The following is a 21,900-nucleotide window of genomic DNA, read 5'->3' as shown; positions in this document are numbered from 1 at the left end:
CAACGAGGTGTGACGCAACTGACAATGTTGCCCTATGAAGAATCTCCGGGGGACTGCGAGGGATGTAGACCGATGATTCCTCATGAGCGACGTTGTATGCGAAACAATAATCTTCGAACGTAAGGGGTCCGAATGGTACTGCGAAGGGCTGGGATGGGCCAGGGAGAGCTAAAATCCATGTTTAGCCACATGCTAAATGGTACCTCCACAAGGGAAGTTATCCAACATATTGGCCAAGACACAGGTCAAGCAGTGCTGGGGAAGGAAGAGATATCAAGACACTCAGGCCATTACGCCTTGGTTGCCGCCTGGGGGAGCGAGGTTAGTGGGCTGGAATATATATATAATAGGAAAATCGACTCTGCTAGAGAGCACCAGGACGGAGGTAGGGATTGTTGCCGAGCGACGTACCGACTTGACGCTTGATCTGTTCACGTGCCCATCGAGCAGTGTCTCGTGTTCGACCGCTGAAGTCCGCATTCGCACGTGTCTCCCTTGCCATCGCGGTGAGGAACTCGTGGCGGAAGTACTCCCTGAAATCGCCAGCTGGGAACGCATCTGCAAGATCACTGGGCAATGTCAGTAGAATGTAACCTAAGGAGAAACAGTCTTGCTCACCCAATAACACCGCATGAGGATCGGAGAAGAGCTTCGGTGCGGTTGCTGTCCTGTTGGATGGTGCGGAGAAGGTCGAAAATTGAGTCAAGGTAAGGAACGATGAGTTGAGCTACAGTCATTAGTACATGATCAACGTTATATATGGCAAGACTCACTCTTGTTGCTGCTCTTCATCGCAACAATGCATCCGTCCCATGCGTCCATGATGCCTTCCCGGAGCGAGGTGATGTAGTCAATCATCTCGTAGTTGCCCTCGGTAGTCAACGTGACTTGACCAGCTTGTTGTAACACTTGGGCAACGACAGCCAGGTAAGTCTCGAACGCTCCGTGAATAGCATGCGCGATATCACCGAAGCACTGGAGAATAGCTGGCTTAAGCTGATTGCCAAGTTGAGGACTGCGGAGGTTGTGAAGAAGAGAGTTCATGAACGCATCGCAGAAGGGCTGAACGTTCTCGCCCAGGGATCGGGTGATGTCGGACACGAGTCCAATGGCCATGGAGCAGAGCGCGGGCTCCTCTTGGTTGTTCAGAGCGTTGTACAGGAATGGAGAAAACGCCTCCATGTACTTCTGGAAGTCCTCCTCGAGTGCAGTCGCGATCGAACCGATGGCGGCGAAAACGGTGTCTGGAACACTGGACTTGGGAGGCAGAGATGCTAGAAGGCCCAGTAGCGCCTGCATGATACGGTCGGCTTGGGGCCTGATGTCGCTCTCCAATCGCTGGATGATGGCCATGATGACACTGGCCAAGCTGGTCTGCATCTCCTCGAGAGTCAGCTTGTCCTCGACGTTGACAACCTGAGATTGGAGGGCCATGGACTTCTCCAGACGCTCCAGAATGACGTTGGACAGCTCGTTGACTAGAGGAACACTGTCGCCAGCGGCGTTGTTGACGAAGGAGTTGAGTACTTCGTATGCTGCGGTGCGAAGAGTGTTGTCAGCATCAGCTCGCTCGGTGACCTGCAAAAGGCTCTGCACGCTCTGAGCGAAATGGGGCGACAATGGGTTGGTTTGGCATCCAGGCTCTCCGGCAAACCTGTCAGCCAGGTTCATCAGCGACCAGCAGCAGGATGCGGCCATCTTGGGGTTGCTGGCCAATCCGTTGAACAAAGCTCCGATTAGAGGAGGCAGATGCTGCTGTGCGTCGAGCGCGCTAGGAACAGCCTCGCAGATTCGGCCCAAAGCGTAAGCGGCGGAGTCCTTGACGTGTATGTTCTGATCGTCCATCATTCCAATCAAAGTGGGCAGGGCTTGTTTGACAATCGGGTCTAGCACCGACTCCTCGGGACCTTCCATAATGGCACCGAAAGCGGAGACGGACGCATCCCGGTAGTGCCAGTCTTCGGAGCGGATGTACTTTTCGATGAAGGCAAGAACTGGCGGCATGACACCGCTGCCGACACATTGTGCCCAGAGCTGCAGACATTGGTATGCCGCGCGGGAGGTGTTGTACTCGTTGTCGTCGGCATCTTCGTCCTGCTTGGCAAGTAGCTCCAGCAGCACTGGAACGACCTCTTGCGTGGCAACTCGTGCAAAGTTGAAGTACTCCCTAAGCTCGGTCGAGCCCTCGGCTTGTGCCTGTGTGTTGTCATCCTCGATGGCGATTTCCTCCTCGCAGACGGTGCACCAAAACTCGACAGCCAGCTTGGCAACATCCTCCTCGTCGCTCTTCATGCCTTGGATGGTAAGGCCAAATAGTGCCTTCTCCATGTAGAAGCGCATCTTGTCGTAGTAGAGACCCATGATGCGGTTGAGACACCCGTACGAGCCCTGCTGAATGCGGCTGTCTTCCGCTTGTGTGGCCTCGCAGATGACCTGCATGATGTAGTTGCGCTCGCCTTCATTGTCAAAGTTTGAGCGCACAAATTCAATCGAGTCGCTGAGCGCGTTGATGGCCGCTACACGGACGTCGTTGTTGGTCTCCTCCTTGCGGGCACCCTGGACAACGGCCGTCAGAATAGCGTTGGAGTGATGTGCCAGCGCGTCCCTCAGCTCTACGTCGTCTGTGTCACAAACAAAACCAATCGTGGTAAGTGAAGATTGCTTCTGGGCGTCGGTGCCCTGGCCGACGCTCTCGACGAGGGTGGTCATGAGCTCTGGCCATTGATTGCGGGGTATCTCGATAGCGGCGACGGAGGCGATGAACTGAGCGGCAGCAGAGCCGACGTTCTTGTTTGGTGTGGCCAGAGTACGCAGGGCCATGTCCTTGACCTGCTGCTTGATCTGGGTATCGAGGTTGAGCCATCGTTCTTGGACCTGACGTAACCGGGCGTACTCGCGGGCGGTGAAGGCGTTCTTCAGGGCCAGAGCGGCGGCCTGTCGGATCTGGGGCTGGGCTTGTTCATTTGCGAGTTCGCCGCCGAGGACGGTGAGGTATTGAGGCTGGAGAGGGAGGCGTTAGTGCGAGAACTTTGGGCGTGCTTGGGGAAGCACATGCAGCCTTCTGGCTGCGGGGGGGGGGGGGGGACTTACAAAGTTGGAGTCGGCTGCCTGGATGAGCTGCTGCTCGGCGCTGTTACGGATGCTAGCGTCTGCAGAAGAGTCAGTTGGGCGTCTAGGAAGGTGCAGATACAAAGCATACCGGCAGCATAGGTCCCCTCCAACACCTGGTTGATGTCCATAATTGCTGAAGGGTGTGTTGTAGACTCAGGGCGGGGTATTCAGCGGTGCAAAAGATTAAAGAGCCGCGGTGGCGGAAGAAGCAGAAAGTGGTGCGGCAGGAAGGAAGAGAGAGAGTGTGTGTGTGTACAAGTTGCGGTGGGCGGTCGTCGTAGGGGAGGGAATTTGAAGCGAAAGTAGGTCGAGCGTAGACAGGCCTAGTTCACGTGTTGTTTTCCTCCTAAAGGGTCTGCCCCACCAACAGAGCGGACTTTTGGTGCGAGAAGACGGGTGTTAGGGCAACCGGTCAAAGAGGCGGCAAGCAAGCAAGACGGCAGACAAACACAGAGTTTGATTAGGGAGAGGTTGGCGGCGCGGTAGAGGTGAGACAGGGCAGAAATTTATTCTTCCACTTGCTTCAGGCACCATCGACGACTTCGCCGGTAGCTTGCGAGGAAAGAACGCCCGCCTGGCAACGCCGCATTGGCTCGCTTGCGCATCGTGCTTTCCCCCCCAGATTCCCAGCTCGCGCTCGCGCTCCCGCATGCAGCCCTGTGGAAGCCATGACACTGGACAACGGGAACGAGGGTCTGCCATGCTGCACACGGCACAGACACTGCATAGAGTTATGACATCCGCCCGTCTTGTGCATTGCCCTCGGGTCGTCGTCTCGACTGCGCTGCGTTGTAGAGTCGTGTTGAAGCCGAGCCATGACCTGCAGGCCGTCAATCACCTCGAGGCGATTGGACAACGAGCACATCATCATGACGGATAGCATCGATGCGCATTCTTGTACGTCGTCGGCATTGTCATCGCGACAGCAGCGTGCATAAATGCATGTTTTTGAAAACATGGTAGCCATGACGGCAACGTGCAGTTGAGCTCTACCCCTAGAGTACCATCAGGCCAGGTTGAGACATGAATATGCTGCAAAGCATATCGCAGGCACTATGTACAATACAATCCAATGCACTCACTCTGACTCCGACAAACACCTGTCATGCACTGATGCTCCATTAAGACAAGAGAAACTATCACATCCTCCCAGAAGCCCGAGGGTCCTCTGCCTCCTTCTTCCTCCAGTCCCTCATCTCCTTCGTCCCCAAGCTGCCCAGTCCCCCCTCGCCTCGCCTCTCCCATCCGCCCAGCCGAACAACTAGACCGGTCGCGTTGTCGGCGCCTTCACTGCCAGTCGAAGTTTCGGTAGCAAAACTAACCACATCTCTCGCTGCCTGTTCCGGCGTCTTCGCCTCCTTGACAATGTCCACAATCTCCTGATCAGAAAGGTGCCCAGACACGCCATCGGAGCACAATACGAGGAACGAGTATTCGGCTGGCGAGAGTTCTATTCTGCGGATCTCGGGCTCGGCAGATACTCCGACGCGCTTATGTGCCATGTCGCCAAAGGAACGCGTATTTGCGAGTCCGGACATGCGCTCCTCGCCAAACGAGTCGGTGACAAACGAGGCAGCGAAGCGGCGGAGGCGCGTCGCTTCTTCGGGCAGGGAGGGGTGGTGATTGGACGTCAGAGGGACAGCTAGACCGGTTGCCGTGTTACAGAGTAGTATTCTGGTATCTCCGACGTGGGCGGTGATGAGCGAGGATGGAGAGGAAGGATGCCAGAAGGGGGACGGCGTGGGTGTAGAGATGAGAGCTACACTGCATGTGCTGCCTCCTTTGAAGCGACTCGTGCCTCCAATGTGCTTGGTAGTCGTGCGCGAGGGCTGGCCAAGAATGTCATCGTCGTTCAGAGCCTTGTCCGCACGAACAGGATCCTCTTCCTTCTTGCCGACCTGCGCAGCTACAAAATCGTAGTCGGCTTTGAGGAAAGCATATTCTAGTACAGTCTCGATCCCAATGCCTTCTTTGGCGTCGTCGGGGAGAGCTGGAGAGCTCGTATGACTCTTCTCCATAGCTTCCTTCTCCGCTGGATGGCCGCGTCCGCCTGCAGACATGGAAAAGTACTCTGGCTTGAAGCGCCTAAAGTATCCGCCCACAAGCTCCTTCCATTGTTTGACCAAGTGCTGCTCTAGCTCCTCGGCCTTCCGCACGCTGTCCGACTGCCGCACTGGGGGCACGCCGTCGATTGGCCCATCCATAGACTTGGAGCCGGCGGTCGGTAGCTGGTCTTTGCTTCCAGGTTCCGGTGGCTTCATAGCTTTTGTGCCCGGTGGTGTATGTGTCTCGATAGCGTCCAGACTCTCCTTGTCTCTTTGTCTCCGGTCGCCAGAAGATGCCTCGCCCTTGGCCTTGGGGGAACCAGAGTGCGTCTCTGTTCTTTCCCGCGCGAGACTGCTCCTGAGCTCGAATTGCTTGGTCGCCTTTTCGAGGTAGTCGTGCAGCTGCTCCCGCAAGAAGCCAGAGCACTCGGCGCCGCCGTGTCCATCGAAGACGCCAAAGTAGAAGACCTGGGGGTCTCCACTGGCGCCTACGTCGGGCGTGACTTCGTTGCTGTCCGCGCCCTGTCCCTTTCGACTTAGGGACATGGGTCGCCGCCGTGCAAATGCGGGGAGGTCAATGGTGCCCGCCTGGAAAGCATCTTCGTTGTACGGCCGTGTTCCTCGCGACAAGGAGACGCCAAAATGATGCTTCGCGCTCTTCAATGGTATGCGCACGACGGTCATCTCGCGCGACGTGCCCACGACGGCAGCCGGCGACCGACCCGACTTGTCAGCATTGTACGGCGTGCTCTTGTCGCGGGGAAGCTTGTGATGTAGTGCAGGCTGTGAAACTCGCGAGTCGGGGTGCAGCGAGGTCGAGGGTAGGTGTGTGATGAAGTATTCGTGGAAGCAGCGTCGCTGGCGGGGGAGGTGCGTCGTCGTCGTCGAGGGGAGCCTGGAGGCGTGCGCGCAGAGGCAAGCAACCCGGGGCCTTATCGCGCCTCTTTGAAGGTGGAGGTTCGGTTTCCACATGTCGTCTCTTGCTGCGAAGGACGCATGGCGCGGATAGCGAGGTAGTTATGTCATGGCTGGTGACCTTGGGATAGCCAATTCCAAGCTCCAAACTCGCCATGTTCCCGCTGTTCCTGGGGCCGCCTTCCCGCCTTTGCCCTTAATCGGGACGTCATCCGTCACACCCTCCTCCACCTCGCCGCCGAGGTCAATCGTAAATCGACGTGGCGCTCATGCTATATTCAGGCTTACTTTTCAAGCTGGAGGTTGAGCTGGAGGAGCTCAACAAGGCCTTTTTTGCTGCGTATCAATGCGACAACCTGATACAACGCGACAACGCATCGCCGACCACAGAGTAGAATGAATTGGAGATCGAGAGATTGATTTCGTTGAGGTTTATTTGAATTCTGGTACACCATCATGATGAAACTTTTGAACGTTGGTAACAAGGCGAACTACTCCTGGACCCTCCCTTTTCATGTCAACCGCGTCTTACACACGACGCTCATGCAGACATATCGGTACATGGACATGTGCGTGCATCACACCATGCCATCCTCCCTCGCCTTCGCGGTCGCCGTTGGGAAAGGGCTCATCCTCCCTTTCACCATAACCATTCTTTGCACATCCGCCGTCGCGACAATTGTCGGACTCCAGGGATCTACGAGATCCTCGCTCACTCTATACATACTATGTTTCTTGTTCCTCGTCGCTTGTGCACCAGATTCCTGGCTTGTCAGCGCAATGGTATCATCGGATTGCTGAGACCCCTTGCGTGAGTGCGAGTAGTGAGTCGCTTTTGTTCGGACATCAGACGCTATCTGGCGGAAAAGAGGGCGAAGAATAGCGATTGACGCTGCAATGATGCCAGTGCCGGGTTCGGCCGTTGCCCAAATTGTTGCTTTTACTGATTCGGCTGCATGGCTGTCAGTACGAGCAACCATTGACTTCGCTTGGGTAGAGCACTTACCTCGTAGACCGCCTGTCTGTATGCCCAGTCCCTTCAGGTAGACCATTCGGAAGATCGAGCTCACACTGCCTACTGCACCTAGCGCCATAACAATACTGACGCTAATCTTACTTCTTCGGTCGAGGTCGCTGTCCAGCAAAACCGTGATAGGGATCAGGACAAATGTCCAATCCGCGACGACGTTGATGACGCCGTAGAGGTAGCCCGAGGTAAGAAGAAGAGCAGGTGGTAGGCAGTTGGGCGAAGACGGTGATAGCAGGCTGTCGGCGAGTCGTGTTGGGTCGCCGCACTGGAAAAGGGCTATGAAGACGTAGTAGAGGCCGTACGTCGCACTGATGGCGAGGATGACATGGAAAATGAGCTTTTGCCATTGCTTGGTAAGCACCCTCAGGAAGAAAAGCCCCAGTGAGACCTTGAGGAATGTTGTAGTGAGGATGTAGAAGACTTCGGATAGTTGAATAAACTGTCAGAATGTTAGCACCGTCGCAAACACATGGTATCAGAAGGTACGTACAATTAAGGTTACGTGGATGGCCTCCTCGCTGAAGAGACGCCGATCCGAACTTCGAAAGGTGATTGCAAGTATGAACGCACAATAGCAGGTAAATAGCATAAGCGTCGCCACCATCGCGGCATCATCCCAACCTGGAGATCTCGTGATGCGATACCGCACCCACAACCGCAGGCCGACTGTGACGTAGCTGAGAATTAGGAGGGTGATTATGAGGTAGAACATGATCGAACCAAGGAGCACCAGCTCCTGAAGCTTTCCGCTTTCCATCGTCTAGAAGAAAATAAACATTGAAATAGAGGAGTAAGTTCCCAGATGGAAGAAGGGGCCAACCAGACGCTGGCGGAGAATCGACGATCGAGGAGCAGCACGACGGTAGAGGGTCCGAGGTGCAGATAGAGGTAGCCGTGGCATTATGAACGCATGGTTTTGTACATGATAGCCCCCGGTCGCAAACATCTCGGGTGGACGCGTTGCGTGTATGGTATGGGTCAAGAACTTTGTTATCCTGCGAATGAGCACTGATTGGTTACGGACGGTTGTGGTAACCTGAGTGGTTTGTGATCTACCTGGATGCCGTAGGAGAAACATCCCAGACGTTTAGCATCTAGCGATGTGATCCAGGCGGCTCATCTCCCGCATAACCCGCCATAATGTTCTCCGAACTTCATCGAACGTTTGGCGCTTGGTCTCCCCTGTTATCGATATGCCTCGCGAGAATATCCCGGTCTTTGAAACGCGATGCCTACTCCGGTAGATGGAAATCAGGAGAGAACGTTCGAGAGGATGGCCTCAAAAGTCAAGGTGTTGAAGCAAGGCGGAGTATGAGTTTCTGTGGCGTTAGAGCTTGCATATGCCAGCAAAATCAATCCTCGCTACCTCGTTGTGTTGGAGCTGTAGCCTCGAATAATCAGGGAAGATATGCGCTATTCACAGCTTGTTTGGCTCTTGCCGGAAATACAGGGTTCGATGCTCATTCAGCCTCCTCGCCATTCAGCTTCGATGTGCCGCGAGGGCAAAGCTTAATGTTCTGAATTCAACGAACCACGGACATATTCAATTCAGAGAGTCTCGATCTGTTCTCTGGGTGCGATTGATTAGTATCGTCGATAGTCCTCATGTTTGGTTAAACAGTCTGTGTTTGACCATTGAACGCGAGGCGTGTTTCGTGTGGGGCTAACGCAGACAGGATCATCCCCAAACAATACACGTGCAGGTGCGGCACATCTGTTTGATCGCCTAGCAGCGGGACAGAGCCAGACGTGCGGATTCCTGAGGCGGAGATTACTCACAAGGCAAACGGTTGTAGAGGCCAGAGGTGTCGAGGCGGCGGGAAGGCCCGTGTGCATGGGAATGGTTCGGCCTTCCGGCGACACTAATTATCCGGTCCTAGCGCCCCGGCAAAAGTTTTCTTCTTTGTTGCGCGTCTTGACTTTTACACCACAGCTACAGCAGCGCGCGTACTCTGCAACAGCCTTTGATCAAGGTTCTCAGCAGATGCTATTGCGCAATGCCAGTATGCAGGTCGCGTAGTCTTGTGCTTAGCACAGCACTCTGACACAGCTATTCGGTATGTATGGTTCCGTCCTTCCCACCCCTTTCATGATGAAAAAAAGACAAAATTCACAGACCTGTTCGTAAAAATTGTGTCGAAAAATTTGCTTTATATTATCTGATCACCTCCTTTGATTACCTGCTTCTCCGCACACACACATTTCGGAGCTCAACAGCTAACAAAGAACAGATACGTGACTTTGCGATTCATTCCGAAGCTCTCCTTCCGAGGCAATCGGGCGAGTTGTTTCGATGCAACGCCTGCATGAAGTAAACTATTGCTACGATGCTCAGTGATAGTGGTGCCCGACAGTGATAGAAGGACTCGAACAATGCTGGTATTTCACTAGTTGGTCACCCTTTGATGACCGCTTTATAGGCTCAGTACAACGATGTGTACCTACAGATACCTTTTCTACATTCCTTTGTCTAGTCTAAATCTGTTACTTTACAACACTCGATGAAAGAATATTATAAATTCTCATATATATATACGATATGCGTCTTACTATCTGTGCGTCCCGTACGCTTTGAACATATCAGAAAATCTTCCGACATGTATTCGACTATTGTTTCACAATCACCAACCACTCCAAGGATTGTATCGAAGGATCAACCGACAAACCCATCTACCCAACCCGATCATCAGGCAGCATTTATAACCCCTGACGATCCTTGGGATTACTCACTCGTTAACAAGTCGATAGCGGATACTTATCTGTGGAGAAACGACGCACGTCTGCCTAGCACCCACAGCCAAGTTGAATCTCGCAAGTCCAGTGGCTCCGAGAGCGTGCTTGGCCTACCCGGTGCAATTGACCCCTGCCTTCTCGGCGACTTCGATCTGAAGCAGTTCGATGTCGATGATGGATTCGATGACAACACCTTCGGCCCAGACGCGTTCGCGTGGGCAGGAACCAATGATGCTGTTGTGCCTATGAACGGGATGCCAATGGATGGGTTTGTTGCCAATCCATTCCAGTCCAACCACTTCTCTCATGACAACCAGGATGAACTTGGTTTGTCGTTTTCTTCTGCGAATGCTGACCAGAACAATCAACCAGAACAAAACCTTAACCAGAATGAGGCCGAACAGGGTATATTTGACTTGGTTTCTACAGAGCCGTTTGGTAGCCGAACTCTAGACTCCAACATCGATTACACTAAAGACGTCCGTCATTGGGATCCTAACTCCCAAACACGATCTCCGTTTCTACACACGACACCCGGATTCTCTGCGCTTCCTTATAGCAATGTCTCTATGCCAAATATGTCACATTGTCCAGCCATTGGTCAGAATCCGCACATGTATCCTGATCCTTTTGGCTCAATGTACCCAGATCAACCATACTTTCAATCTATGCAATATCCGTATCCGCAACAGTACAATGGATGTGTCGCGATGCCCATGGAACACCATACCGGAACACAACAGCTCGATACCGTGCAGTCTTCAAGCTCTCGCCAATTCAGCCACCCGTCCCATACAGCTCCTACTTATCAGCTGCCTCACCGAAAGCGTGACCGCTCCGACTCGGGGTCTGACAACGATGTGTCTGTTGTTAAGCGACCTTGTAGGCAGCCCACAAAACGTGCTCGGTCATCACAAGATTCTCGCCAACACTCTGATGTTTCTAATACCAGCTCCGTCAGCAAGCCAGTCAAGGTGACTGTGGTCAAAGCTGGAGAGAAGCCAAAGAAGTGCGACGATAAGCCCTGGGTTCGCGTCAACAACACGACCAGGGGCGAAACCACACGCACTGCTCGTATCAATCGACACGCCGAAGAAGGTCGCAAGTACAAGTTCAGGGATCTTCCCCATGGCGACTGGGAAACCTCCAAATACAGGTTTGAGTACAGTCAAAACAACGGTATGCATGAGTTCAAGAAGCGTACCATGTCTGCTCGTCAGATCCACGAGTACATCACCCAATTTCCCTTTGGAAATCTCCGCATATGGATCCAGCCAGTGGCTTCAGACGTGGCACGTCGTTATGCCTCTGCCTCTCACAGCCATTGTCGCTTCGAGAAGTGCCCAATGCGTGTGTACACCGGCAAAGGTACCGCCGAAGTTGGCAACTACCGCGTCGCATTCGACGAAAAACATAAGACGTACGGTACTGGCGTAGCCGACCCATACGACTGTGTCGGTTACGCACATCTGTACTGCATGGAGCGCTTCTTAGACTTTGCATACATCTGCCAGGTTGGTGACGTAAAGGTTGATCAACGTGTAGCTATGGAAAAAGAGCCCAGTGGCCGCTTCGGCGGCGCGTTTGGTCCAAAGCATCATTATGAAGCGGCGTTGACTAGCAAGTTTATCGAAGCTGCTACCAAAGGCCGACTAGCTGATACACATGAGTTTTCTGATTATCCTGTTCATGAAGACTACGAGCGCGGTGCCCCCAAACCACACGAACGAACGCTCATTTACAAACTATATGGTCTGAACATGGAGCATCGTGCAAAGTCACAGATGAAACAGTTCATCCTCCAGAGGAAAATTCGTCCCGGCTCATTCCCTGTTCATCGTGGTGACATGGAGGTCAAGCTCGTCGACAAGAAGATAGAGAGGACCGAAGCCTATGCGGAGTACAAGAGGAGTGGTTCAAAGGAGCCCTTTGACTACGCTGCCTACTACGATTTGTTCCATCCTGAGATCAAGCAGCGCATCAAATTCTGTGAAGACCTCCGGGATCGCTTCCTCGCCGAAGAAGCAGCGGGGATTACTACGAAGCGCTCGAAGACACGTCGAACAGTTGCTCCTGCGGGATCTGATGATGAGACTCAGGCCCCTGGGCGGAAGCGTTCTAAAAGGCGCCAGCTTTCTGATAGCCGCTCATCCAGTGACAAAAGGCCTGCTATCATAAGCTCATACACGACACGTAGAGCCGCTGCCGACGAATCTGAAGACTCGGACGTGTTTGAAGAGATTGGAATTGGTATCGAGCATCAGCAAACCTGCCGTTTGAGTCTTCGTAGGAAGAACCGTATCGACTACTCTGAACCAAAAGACATTCCACAGTCTATTCCGCAGTCTAACAATTACGCCCTCGGCTACACACTCACTCAAGATATCGATACCCGAAAACAGAGCCTCAGCAGCCTCTTTCCTGCCAACAACGACCCGACGTGGGAAAACCTAGAGCTTGAAGCCTTCCATGTCAATGGAGACGAAGCGTTCATCGATGAAGCTGAAATCGATGCTCTCATAAACGCCAAGTTTCGCCGTCAATCCTCTACTTTGAGTAAAGGTCCGAGGATGTCGGCCCTCATGTCGCCTATGCTACAGCGTGCGCCTCGTACGGCTAGTTTCAACGTGCAGCCAGTGACTTGTAGTAAAGAATTCCAGCTCGATGACCCGCCGAGTTATGTCGCTTCTTCAGGCAATATTGCGTATGGTAGTCAAGATCAGCACCAGCAAGCTCGACGCAGTAAGCGTCTAGCCGGCAAAGCTACCCCGTCTTCCTCAATTGTTGAATCGATTTAAAACCACGAGCAACCTCAGGTCGATTGATCGCTATGAGATGTAGATAGGTATTGTTCAGTATAATTATATTTCCAAGGCCATAGGCTTACAATGCTCAACTCAAGCCATTCAGTAACCATGGCCTGAACGATTCTCCTCCCTCTACTGTTGGGTCACACTGCCGCTGTTCCTTTGTCTGACCATTTCGACACTCCGAATAGTATCCACACTTCCCCGTCGCGCACCTCCAGAATCCCCAGCCAGGTATAGTTGTGTTAGTGCCTGCTCGATCCTGACGGCTAGGCACATCGCAGTGGCAACGCGGGTTATCGATGTGCACGCCTTTGCCGTCATCCCAAGTGATCCAATCATCTCCAGGGATCACTATTCCTAGTTTCCTTCTACTTTCACATGAATCACACTTGTAGTAGGGTCGACCTGCGTTGCCATTGGCATTGTGCGGTGAGGTAATCTTGCAGCCTTCGGGTGTACAGCCGCAGAAACGGCAGCATGGCTTCGGCGAGAGAGGGAAGTGCGGTAATGTTGAGCTATCCTCCACGGATAGTCCTGTATCCCAAGGTTGTGCTTAGTTGTGACTGATGAGGCATACATGTGTCAACACTTAGTTACTCACCTTGTCGTATGGGGGTTTCTCGCACTTTTAGGAGTATCTCCATGATTCCGTCGCTGTCACTTATCAGTTCCATCTTTCCAAATATGCTTGAAAATAAGGTAGACTTTTTCCCGTCATTCGAAGAAAACAATAGAATGAAGAGAGTCTACATGAGTTCAGACTGTATACCCCGCAGTAAGCCTGGTTTTGTGTAACCTTGACAACGAGTAGACTGCGACTATCATTCCCTTTTTGGGGAACCAACATGGTAGGGTTGTTGGTTCGAGCGGAAGGATAATTCATGATGCAGTCGCTTTTGTCATCAGCCCTAGTAGTTATTTATATTTAATTATGTGTAAGCTGATCAACATTCATAGACCGGATGAGTACCTATACTCACCCACTCTGCACGTGTCGTCGAACTTTGAGGCAGGCTGGTTCGCAAAGACCGCCTCAGTTGTTGAGGAATGCCCAAAATCTCTGGAATCGGATTTACCGCTGGTGAAGTCGGAATAGACTTCGAATGTGCAATGCGACAGGCCTAACCATGGCTATGTTTAGTCGTGTCAAGCGGTAGACGGCCTTGACCACTTCAACATTGCCTGGCTAATCTCCTTGGTGCTCCATGTTGTACCTAAGTACCTAGGTAATGGATAACTCTTCATGTTACTGTTGCTTTGATTGGATCATGACATATTCTGAATGATAGTAAACTTCCTTTGTGAATCGCAGCTTTGGAACGTGCCAGGTGACCAGGCGCCAAGGCCGATTCTAGGCTACATTGGTAACCTACCTAAGTACCTAGGTACAGTATAGATGGTACATACCTGGGTGCGTATCAAAGCTAACTCATAACAGGCGACATCGGTACCCTACAATACCTAGCTTCTTCACAACTCGTGAGCATATATTGTAGGCCTGTGACGCCCTTTCTCTTCACCACCACGACGACGACTGATTCCTTACCTAGGTACCTTACTTTGTCGCTACATCGACAACGAAGCAATCAGTCTTCTACGCTTCACGCCTTCTCGTGAATACCACAAACCTGATTCCGCCATGCTATCGCAAATGCGTGCCCACATCGAATCATGGTGGCAACAGACACCTTTGCCAACGACCACAGCAACGCCTAGCTTCCAAAAATGGCACAACTTTGATCAGGGACAGTGGGTGCCATCTTCCAGTAAGAAAATCTCTCGGCCTGGCACCAGGCACCAGTGGACGGGCTCATTCCGCCTCGTGAGTTGGAACGTAAATGCGGATGCGCCATTACCAAAGGCTCGTATGTCGGCACTACTAAGGGCCATCGAGAACTCAAGCGCTGCAAATGTTGTTTTCCTGCAAGAAGTATCAAGGGAAGCGCTTACAGCACTGCTCGAAGAATCCTGGATACAGCAAAACTGGTACATGAGCGATGTCGATGCCTCCACCTTTGGGAACCAAAAGTTCATCAACATCACTCTAGTGTCCAAACTTTGGGTAAACACGGATAGTATCCTGCTAGGCGCCATCTGGAGGGTTTCATTACCCAGTCGTTTTGGACGAGACGCACTGTGCTGCGATTTGATTTTGAACTCTTCAAACAAACACACGTCTGGTAGAGGTTCGCTCCGGATTCGACTCATCAACGCCCACCTGGATTCGTTGCCAATCAACCCGTCACTAAGGCCACACCAACTCTCCATCTGCGCGTCGTATCTCAGTGCGGCTGGCCGCGGGATCATCGCCGGCGACTTCAATCCCGTTCTCCCAGGAGACGACGACCTTGTCCGTACCAACGGCCTTACCGATGCGTGGACACGCCTTCGTCCAAACGACCTAGGCCATACTTGGGGTGTATACGGTGAACAGTCTTTTCCGCCAAACCGGTTGGACAAGATTGCTCTGTTGAACCTTACCCCTTCAGGCGTGGGCATCCTGGAGACGAGCGAAATGGGATCCTGTGGCGGAAAGGCGTCGGCTGGTGTAAAGGACATGACTTCAAAGGCGCATTTCAGCGATCATTTTGGTCTTTGGTGTGACGTTGGATGGGAAGAAGACCGACCACGACCGGGACGATAGCTGTTTGACGATAATTTCGAAGCTCAGAGTTTGTCGACATGTATGAGTGGGATTGAACAAAAAAGTCTGGGTGATCTTGACGAGTTGCCGCGTTCCTGCAGTTTATTTCTAGAGCTAGCACGCTAAATCTGAGCATCTTGAGGCGTGGCGGTGCACGCTGATCAAAGGGCGAGCCGGGCAATTGTAATAAGATCCAAGCTCGGTTCCCCGCTCCGCACCGCATCGCGAAGCAGCTCACTAAACAGCTTGTGAGGAACCGGCGGCAATTTTGGTGACAGCCAGGAAAAGAGAGGCACAGCTGCCTGGGTAGGAAGGGAAAAGACAGTCTAGAAATATCGAAGGCGCATTTACCGCACCGGGAATAGCCGTGTTGGGTTTTGCTGGGAAGTAATTGGGTAGCGCGAACATTGATCGGCATCGGTCTAGCCACGGCCATATTCTCAGCGGTTGGACGATGATGGCAGCACAGCAGTGCAAGTGTGGGGTGTTGGATTTTACCTCATCACCGGGTGGTGGAGGAACGAGGCACAGGTTGCAGCCACTCAACACTTTTCCCTTGCTCTTGTTCTGGCCAAGCGTGGATTGTCTCTGACATTCGCATTCTCCATCGTTTCGCACATGATAAGAACGTGAAACACGCGTCCCTGCTTTCGCCAGATCGTGCGCAGCACAGTACTACAATACTGCTGCACTGCTACCACCACCACGCCCTACCGTTGCCCTACGTACCGTTGCATCACTTCACAGCCCCACCAGGCTATTTATCAGCAAGCGCTTCCATCCGAAACCAGAAAGGATGGCTTCCCGCACTTCGACACCATCGCGGTCGCGTTCCTCTTCCAACAGCAGCAGTTCTTCTGATACCACTATGATTGACGCGCCGCAATCACCAAGTCGCCCAACGCGCCTCCGCAACCCATCGCATAGCGCCGCCCGCCCCACGCCCACAGGCCTACAAGCGCAAACTCAAGTCGATCCGTCATTTTGCCTCCTCTTGTCTTTGCCGAGAGAACTCCGCGATCGCGTCTATACGTACGCGTTGGTTTCTAGTAACCCGTTATTATGGCCTGCTCCAGCGCCCGAATCTCCGCCCGACATAACCCGTAGTATCAACGTAAACCTTGTCCGGACAAACAAACAAATCCACAATGAAGCGGTGGATATTCTGTACTCGCAGAACAAGTTCCTGTTTACACACCCCAGTGATTGCAACGTCTTTCGTGTTGTCGCGTCGCCCGCCTCTGTCAACATACAGAGCGTGTACCTCCGGATAAAAGACAAAGACCTGGGACTATGGACACGGTACCTGGGGAGCAGGTCTGGAGACAGGGGTCTTAGACAAGATCTGCCAAAGCTGAGGAGTCTCTGGATATTTCTCGGATTGACAATGTGCCCCCATTTCATATCACGCCTACTGACAGATCCGCATGGCGGATTGGTTGGTCCTGCAGGAGGAATCCAAGGAGGGGCTACCCCAAACGGTGGGCACGTTACTCTTCAACAACAATCCCAACACGCCGGAAACCAAGTCTTCGTCAGCACACAGATTGTTGGTGGTGCAGGCCATGCTCATACCACTGGTAACGCGAACCAGATTCCTCCACCACCTCCGCCAGCTCCAGCAATGCCGTTTCCACAATTCATGCAAGGAGCGTTAGGCTTGGGTGGTCATGCACCCCCAGTACCCCATGCACATGGCCAGCACAATCACCCACCAAATCCTAGTCCGCTAGCGCAACATCTCCAACAAGGCGAGACCGCTATTCCTGTTCAGCAGACTCCGCTTGCTACTGGTGTAACAAACGGACCTGATCCACACAGACTATATTCCTCATTCATCCGTTTCAGCCGCTTCAAACTCGTCGTTGAGTCGCTCTGTCTGCAACTGAGCGACGTACTAAACCGTAAACCCGGAGCAAGGAGTAAAGCCGTTGAAATTCTGAAACTACAATATTCCTCTGACAAATCACCCACGAGAATAACGCCGCCAACAACAACTGCCAAGTCTACTTCGTCTACCCCCATGACCGAAATTAAGATGGTGTGCATTTTGTCACCGGGGAGGAGACAGGTCGAGCAGTTACTCTCCACATTCCCAGAGGAGTTGGTGCTTGATCCTGTAACGCAGGATGCGAGGACAAGGTTTAGGAAAATATATGGGGTGGAAGTTAGTCTGGAATTTAACGGCTCGAGCGGTACGCACTCGGAAACGGCGGGCGCTGGTGACGTGATACCTTGAGATTGAACATGTATGAGTTAGGTGAAAGAGTCATCTTGGCGGGTATAGCTAGAGTACTTTTTCGGGTTGCTGGATGGTGAATGTAATACGTGCTCGAATTCCACTGAAGGTACCTGAGTACAATCATGAACTTTCGTGTATCAAGTATCGGGTGGACCACAACAGAATCTACGCATACACGTAGCAAAATGGACCCCCGATAGTACTCATCGCATCCCTGATGGTTATGTTTCCCACCCCAACATACTCCCCCAAGGTCAAAACATCATCCAGTGTTCCCCTCGCCCCTCCGTCCCCAACACCTGATACACCGCCGGCAATCGCATCCTTTCTCTTCGCAAGATCGAGATTCTGCCAAGTCCAGTACACGCGGTCGACCTGCAAATTACGAAGACACGAGGTCAGTATATGTCTCATATGCATTTCGTACAGCCACAGCTTACCATCGCATGATGCGGGAAGAATGCCGGATCCGCAGGCGAATTGATAAAGTCCGATCCGGCATCACCACCTATAGTGTTGTGCCCACCGACATGAGCGCCCATCTTTCCTTTTGCGAATTCTCCTCCAAACACATTTTGAAAACTCTCGATATCCTTTTGGTCTCTGATCAGAGCGGCGACAACGTCATCGCGCGTCTCGTTGGCGGATTGCAGGCTGATATCACGGCTAAGGCAGCGGGGGTTATAACCTAGGCCATCAGGTTGAGGGTTGGCTTTTGGAGGGGGCTGGGAGACTGCTGCCAATGGGCCCATGTTGATTTTCCAGCTTAAGAGAGAATGGATTAGCGGCTGATTGAAATGTGATGAAGGGAACTGGAAAGGGTAGTGCGTACTCTTTGAATGGTCCTGATGTCACGCATCCACCCTAAGATGTGGGTGTAGAAAGTCAGTATATGTCTCAAACTCAGTTTGTACGGGAATATCTCTTACCCCACTTCCGGGTTGCAGCTGAATGTAGCACATTTCGTTTGATGGGAAACAGACTGAGGATCTTCCGGCGACATAGGAGCCGTCTCCTGACATGCTTGTGTCGCTACCGTCGAAGAAGGGTGAGGCTTTGGGATTATCCGCCCAGTAGCCCCTAGATATTGGCGTAGGAAGTCAGCATTTGTCTTACACGTGAATTGCATATGGAAGTTTCTCACCAGTTGTAATACGGCTGGTAGCCTTTATAGCCGCATTCTTTTCTCAGCATTTGTTCAAACGCCCACGTGTAATAGCGATGCCATGTCAAAAAATTGGCTGTTCCATGGATTGTGAAGGCTTGCTGGATATGGGTCACGACTAGATCATCGTATCGGCTCTTTGCACCCGAAGCGATTGCAGCAGGCGTCTTCGCTGGTAGCTTCGCTAGACACTTGACTGCGTCAATGTAGCTGTGCCTCTCCGACTTGCTCAAGGTTGACCTGAGATTTGTGAGCTGAAGTACCGTAAAAGTGATATGAGTTTGGATACCATTCCCGCCGTACAGCTACGTTATCTAGAGTACACGTCTTTGGATTCGGCAATGCGTTTTTGGAATAGTAGGCCTCCAGTTTGTGTAGGCCTTGAGCAGCCAGGGAATCCACTTCCTGAGGCTTAGGCTTTGCGCTGGTGGTAGTGGCTAGTGCCGCCACTAGGACGCTGGAGAGCTTCATATTGTTAAATCACAACTGTATGCGGCTATCAATTGACCATGGAGAAGCGATACCTTATACTCTACAGCAATTCATCGTACTATCCGTCAAGAAACCCTGGCACCCTTTCCCGCATTGACATAAGTGGCCAGAAGAGTCTAGGTTCTGTCGACTGTTCCACGGCAGGGTAATTAAGGATGCTCCTATGGCGGGATGCTTGCAGTGGCGAGTCGTTGCACGTGAAGGCTCCCCAGTTCCCATTCTTGGGGTGGGGCTTGAAGAAGGAATAGGAAAGGTTCATAGGCCTGAGAGTGGAAGGAACAGTCGGCCACTGGCAATTTTTCCAGTCAAATCAAAAGCACTGCCTACCCGAGGAGGCGGACTGGGATCGCCGTCGCGGTATGGAATAATTAACACGACTTGTTCAAGGCGGATAGTTCTCGCGTGGCAATTTGGCCCTGTGGAAGGTATATTGATTGGACTGCCAGCAGAGAACTCATGTGCTGACTCGCATGCCTTATCCCAACAGGAATCTATCCTGGTTCCAGTACTTACCCGGCCTCTTGATGCCGTCTCCGAGGACTTGTATAAGGCGAGCAGCGAGCATCCTCGCAGCGTGCCGTCAATCGCAGTGGGGTGCCTCGCATAGTCGGCTGCAGATTTGGAGTAAAGCACATTTGCTCATACATCGTGGAAAAAATTCGTTCTTTTCATCGAAGGGAGGGCTTACATTGCTTTGCCGAGAGTAATTAGCGAAGGTGTCTTACGAGGAACAGTGTCGGCAATAACGAACGTCGGTACAGTGGCATTGGAAGGATTTAATGACCGTTCGGAGCAGCTAGCCGGCCCTGGAAGTTGAGACGCGGTTACGCGCATCACGGCGGGACTGGATTGCGCAAGAGGTTAACTTCATTCGAGCTTCAAAGCCGCAAGACGACTCCCACGTCTTGCCAAGGCATACCGCCTTGGCGGCAGGCATGGACGGTGCCCTCCTCGGATCCATTCTTCCGGTTCCGGTCCCGATTCCGTCCCCACATTTTGCCTAGCTGCGCGCCTTTCCCCCAATAGTGCAACACAGAGAAAGCCTTGTCCTGGATGTCAATCCTCTTGTGACAGGACCTCAATCCTACAGTCGAATTTATGTCGAATTACTCATAGTGACGAGTCAGGTTTGCCTTTGAGCTGCAGTGCTGCGTGCCCGAATTCGAGCCTCGAATACCGGTATTTGCTTCATATGTCAGCAGGGCCCCACATTCTGGCAGACCTTGCAACGCTGTAATGAGTCCATCATCGCGCTGACCAGAACACAGATGCCATTCCATCGGCTGATCTTCCTACCATACACTACCTAGGTACAATGTCCTTATGGTTGGATCTTGTCAGGCTTGACTTGTGGAGATGTATCCATCGCTGAGCGAATGTGGATCGATGCTACTACTCCTGTAGCTAAGCAGAGCACATCTCATATGCAAAATGCATGTAGGTCGCATCATGATGACGACTTCTTGAGAATGTCTGCTCTCCGATATTTGCAGCTCAAATCAAATGCTAGAGCGAGAAGCTTCATGACTTTGGCTATGGTCATGGCAACCTTGTCACAACGGATCCCTTGTAGCATGCATTCACTCCTGGCATTCGCACACTTTGAAACGGCATGTAATCCCTGATCCTACGGTTCCAGCCACTACTTTCTCTGGAGGGTCACAAGCGAAACTTTGTTGAAGCCATGTCCCGTCTTTCCTCGACAGGCTGCTAATGCAACCCGTATTGAGTCAGCCGCTTCTGAGGAGCTGTAAAAGCACAAGAAGCATGATTCAGCCAAGGTGATCGATTGATATCTTTTTTTCTTCGTAACGTCTGTCAATTGTCTCATAAATTCAGGCACTATGGCCGATAAATCTCCGCCGAGGATGACCGCAGAGTTCATTGCATACAGTAATGGGTCAACGCTCCTAGCACAGGTCGCACCCATCTATGCAACAGCGGCATTAGTTGTTTTAGGAAGATGTTATGTACGAGCTCTTGTTGTAAAGTCGTTCCGATGGGACGATTAGACGATGGTCGTGTGTCTGGTCAGTATTCTGATACTGAGTGCTTGTGACGAGAGTAACTTACACGTTGATGTCAGGTATTCGCAACAGTGTGCTTTGCAGCGTACGTGACCGAGATTCAATTAGGCGTCGGGAAGCACGTTGCTGTGATCACTTTCGACAAAGCACGATATATACAGCTCCTGAAGTTTCGTCTAGTACATATGACAACCGTCAGTGTCGGAATCGTTCTGGTCAAGGTCTCGGTGTGTCTTTTCCTGTTACGTCTGGTCACGAAAAGAGCACAAGTCTGGTTTCTTTGGGGTGTAATCTGCTTCCTGGTTCCTTTTTTATTGGCAAGTTTGGGGACATTGGTACGTTATGTTACTTCAATTGGTCAACTGACTGAAGATGAGTCGCTGACCTATGAAATCCAGATTTTCCAGTGTAATCCGATCGCAGCTGCGTGGGATATCGACTTGCAACCGCCGCCCATCGGGACAGGGACCGCAAAATGCTTTAGCGGCGACACTTTCGATGCTATTGGACTGTTCAATGGAAGTAAGTTTTTCAACTTCCACAGACAACCACTCGTAGTTCTGCATAACGTTAATGCATTTGTAGTTGTAAACATCTCTACCGATTTCCTCCTCGCTCTCGCTCCTGTACCATTGGTCGTACGTTCGACCCTTTCAAGCATTCGTCATTGCAACGACAATGACACT

General features: G+C 52.1%; 5 protein-coding genes across 5 annotated transcripts; 2 read left to right on the top strand and 3 right to left on the bottom strand.

Moving 5' to 3' along the window:
* Positions 1–364: 364 nt before the first annotated feature.
* On the bottom strand, positions 365–3,239 carry ACET3X_001437 (uncharacterized protein; the record flags this gene model as incomplete). The annotated part of the gene is made up of 5 exons (XM_069446728.1): positions 365–569; positions 619–727; positions 774–3,000; positions 3,091–3,149; positions 3,200–3,239. 5 exons carry the CDS (start codon positions 3,237–3,239, stop codon positions 365–367), a joined length of 2,640 nt encoding a protein of 879 aa, XP_069311679.1.
* A 1,011-nt stretch (positions 3,240–4,250) lies between these two features.
* ACET3X_001436 (uncharacterized protein) lies at positions 4,251–7,813 on the bottom strand (the record flags this gene model as incomplete). Its single annotated transcript, XM_069446727.1, has 4 exons — positions 4,251–6,014; positions 6,788–7,023; positions 7,078–7,540; positions 7,592–7,813. 4 exons carry the CDS (start codon positions 7,811–7,813, stop codon positions 4,251–4,253), a joined length of 2,685 nt encoding a protein of 894 aa, XP_069311678.1.
* A 1,885-nt stretch (positions 7,814–9,698) lies between these two features.
* On the top strand, positions 9,699–12,632 carry ACET3X_001435 (uncharacterized protein; the record flags this gene model as incomplete). The annotated part of the gene is made up of 1 exon (XM_069446726.1): positions 9,699–12,632. One exon carries the CDS (start codon positions 9,699–9,701, stop codon positions 12,630–12,632), a length of 2,934 nt encoding a protein of 977 aa, XP_069311677.1.
* A 1,651-nt stretch (positions 12,633–14,283) lies between these two features.
* On the top strand, positions 14,284–15,288 carry ACET3X_001434 (uncharacterized protein; the record flags this gene model as incomplete). Its single annotated transcript, XM_069446725.1, has 1 exon — positions 14,284–15,288. The coding sequence occupies one exon, from the start codon at positions 14,284–14,286 to the stop codon at positions 15,286–15,288; it is 1,005 nt and encodes a 334-aa protein (XP_069311676.1).
* A 2,256-nt stretch (positions 15,289–17,544) lies between these two features.
* Positions 17,545–19,166, bottom strand: ACET3X_001433 (uncharacterized protein; the record flags this gene model as incomplete). The annotated part of the gene is made up of 6 exons (XM_069446724.1): positions 17,545–17,596; positions 17,775–17,905; positions 17,971–18,295; positions 18,434–18,610; positions 18,675–18,935; positions 18,985–19,166. The coding sequence occupies 6 exons, from the start codon at positions 19,164–19,166 to the stop codon at positions 17,545–17,547; spliced, it is 1,128 nt and encodes a 375-aa protein (XP_069311675.1).
* Positions 19,167–21,900: the final 2,734 nt, after the last annotated feature.

Source organism: Alternaria dauci, chromosome 1 (genome assembly GCF_042100115.1).
Source record: "Alternaria dauci strain A2016 chromosome 1, whole genome shotgun sequence".
In the NCBI taxonomy this organism is placed as follows: Eukaryota; Fungi; Ascomycota; class Dothideomycetes; order Pleosporales; family Pleosporaceae; genus Alternaria; species Alternaria dauci.
The sequence above is the reverse complement of the archived record's forward strand: the minus strand, read 5'-3'. Positions and strand labels throughout refer to the sequence as shown.